Genomic DNA, 2,585 nt, shown 5'->3' with positions numbered 1-2,585 from the left:
GCATTAGATGGAGCTAGACAAATCCTCTAGTAGGAGTGAGTGTTGAAGGCCAAACCCATTATTTTATTGAGGGATGAAATTGCACTTAACTCTTTATACTTCAATAAAAATGGAGTCTTTCTTTTGAAGGAAGAGTATTTTCATATCATGATTTGAAGTGCTTACTTTTGAAGGAAGAGTATTTTCATATCATGATTTGAAGTGCTTACTTTTGGTTTCTTTTTGATATCTATCACTTGAGTGCACATGATACCATTTTTTATTAAGTCCACTTACAATGTTCACATATGAAGGAGGTGTCTCATTTGTGAATTATCAATATATTAAACTTACACAAAGAGTGTAAAATATAATTCATTTTAAAATAAAGTATGAATATAAAAAGTGGATTTCCAAATCAATCTATATTTATGTTGTGATGTGAAGCCCAAGCGTTATCCTCTACTAACGGTTTCTAACTTGTAACGTGTGACGTTGGGATTGCAAATACAAAACATTGGTTCCCCACGAAACATTCTTTTCTTGTCGGACTTTTCTACAGACGCACATGGACTGCCCTTATCCTTTCACTGTATCCACACGACAATGCTGTCTCCTAGCATCATATCCTACACAGTGGGACGAAGACGTGCTTTACCTGTTTCAATGGCGACTCTCCGCGTCGATCTGCTGCATACCCACTACGCCGGCTCGCCACTTCTTTTGTTTATAAAAGCTGAGGATTAATGGGGAAGGTAAACACTACACAAGGACTTCCGACTGTGTGTGTGTGTGTTTTTGTGTGTGTGTGTGAGAGAGAGAGAGAGAGAGAGAGAGAGAGAGATGGGTTCGCCATTGTCTTTCATTCAAACTCGACGAACAATGCTAGTTTCTTCTGATGCTTCCATGGCCAATACACCCCTCTCAGCTGTTTTGCCAAGCAGTACCGCTCCAGCTCACGCTGATCCGGAACAAACAAGCCCCAGCGATGACCTTGCCGACAGTAATTACCCTTATACCCACACCACCTTCGATACTCGCATCGTCATTATTACCGGAGCTTTTCTGTTTCTGCTCATCTCTATTCTCTGCATGAACTTTGCCATCCGCTGTGTGCTGCGCCGCTGGTGTTTCAACACTCGCAGGCGGGAAGAAGATGCCGAGTCGGCCGCAGCTCACAAGGCCAACACGGGCATGAAGAAGAGCCACGTGAATGCCCTGCCTACCATGGTTTACTCGGGTAGGAAAGCTGAGGCGGCGGTGGCACAGGTGGAGGAGAACGCCAGCTCCTCTCATGAGTGCCCCATCTGCCTGCTGGATTTCGCGGACGGGGAGAGGATCCGAGTGCTGCCCAAGTGCCTGCACAGCTTCCACGTCGGATGCATCGACAGGTGGCTCGCCAAGCACTCCTCGTGTCCCACTTGCAGAGGAGACCTCATGGAAGCCATTTCAGCGGAAAGGCTTTACACTCAAGTGCAGGTGCACATCGTAATCACACCAGAGCTGGGAGTGCTCTCCCCTTCACTCTCCAAGGTTTCTACTTCTGTAGTGTGAGAGCTCTTCCCTGTGTGTCAAAAACAGTGCATAAAAGCACAAACCATCTCTATTCTTACAGGGAGATTTTCATATTTTGGATTACTATGGTGAGATTAAGTATTTCTTTGCCCGGATTTTTATAACCCTTGGCCCACCCACAAGCATTTTTTTTAAGGTTCCTCTCAGAACAAGGGAATGAAGAAATACCGATCAATGTGTAGAGTAAAAGTTTTAGGATTAGAAAACCCATGGTTAATCTTTAGTTTCTAAGTCTCATTCAGAACCAAATCTTGAATGCTTCAACGAGTAACCATTTCATCCTTCTCCTTTTCCCAAACTAGGTAGCTAGGCTAGGCTGAAAAGGCTCAATAAAATTTCACATGCATGAAAGGTTGTGCGGAAAATCTATGTATGTACGTTTTGTAGCTAGACTCATCATGTACATTGTAACAATATTTCGAGACGATATAGTTTACAACAAATGACCACCATAGTTGCCTTCTTATTATTTACAAGTGTGCATCACCTCAAAGGTTCGAGAGGGGGAAGAATGGGGATGTCACACGTAAGACAACACGGCAATAAAGTTATAGTGGGAAAGTACTCCACCAACCAAGGATGCCTCCCTTTTGACGATAATGGGAAAGGACCTGAGGAGTCTTCTCCTATCAAGAAGAGATATTGTGTTCATGTCAATTAGCCTTATTGCCCTCTTGCAAGGAATCATAGAGTAGTGGCCAACCTAGTTATGTTGGATCATGGACGTCCGATTTGGGGAAAGTGGCCAGGAGGAGCGTTAATCCCTCTTTTTTGAGGTCTTTCTCAACTCTCAATGCTTTAAGGTAACCCTTCCAATGGCAATGAACCCCATGTGTTAATGCATAGCATGTGATAGCTAATGATGGCAACAACACATCCCATTAGCTTGCAATCATGCATATAGCATCTCCAATGGCATGTATGGAACCATTGAAACCTTCCAATCCTTGCTATACCAAAGCTTGTCTCAATGGAGAAAACTTAGCACTCAATGGGGATATGTGAAGATTAATAAGTTTGCTTTGGAAAAA

The 2,585-nt window shown here is 43.3% G+C and overlaps 1 protein-coding gene across 1 annotated transcript; it reads left to right on the top strand.

Moving 5' to 3' along the window:
* The first annotated feature begins 599 nt into the window (after window positions 1–599).
* LOC147605549 (RING-H2 finger protein ATL72-like) lies at window positions 600–1,729 on the top strand. The gene has a single exon (XM_086793180.1). The coding sequence runs from the start codon at window positions 823–825 to the stop codon at window positions 1,531–1,533; it is 711 nt and encodes a 236-aa protein (XP_086649306.1). The 5' UTR covers window positions 600–822; the 3' UTR covers window positions 1,534–1,729.
* Window positions 1,730–2,585: the final 856 nt, after the last annotated feature.

The sequence above is a fragment of the Cibotium barometz genome, chromosome 59 (assembly GCF_041138505.1).
Source record: "Cibotium barometz isolate CiBa-2024 chromosome 59, ASM4113850v1, whole genome shotgun sequence".
Lineage (NCBI taxonomy): Eukaryota > Viridiplantae > Streptophyta > Polypodiopsida > Cyatheales > Cibotiaceae > Cibotium > Cibotium barometz.
Note: the sequence above shows the minus strand (reverse complement) of the source record. Positions and strands in the feature narration are given on the sequence as shown.

Bases quoted from the DNA above. Each gene is read 5' to 3' on its own strand.
- LOC147605549 (XM_086793180.1), top strand. From the start codon at position 823: ATGGGTTCGCCATTGTCTTTCATTCAAACTCGACGAACAATGCTAGTT.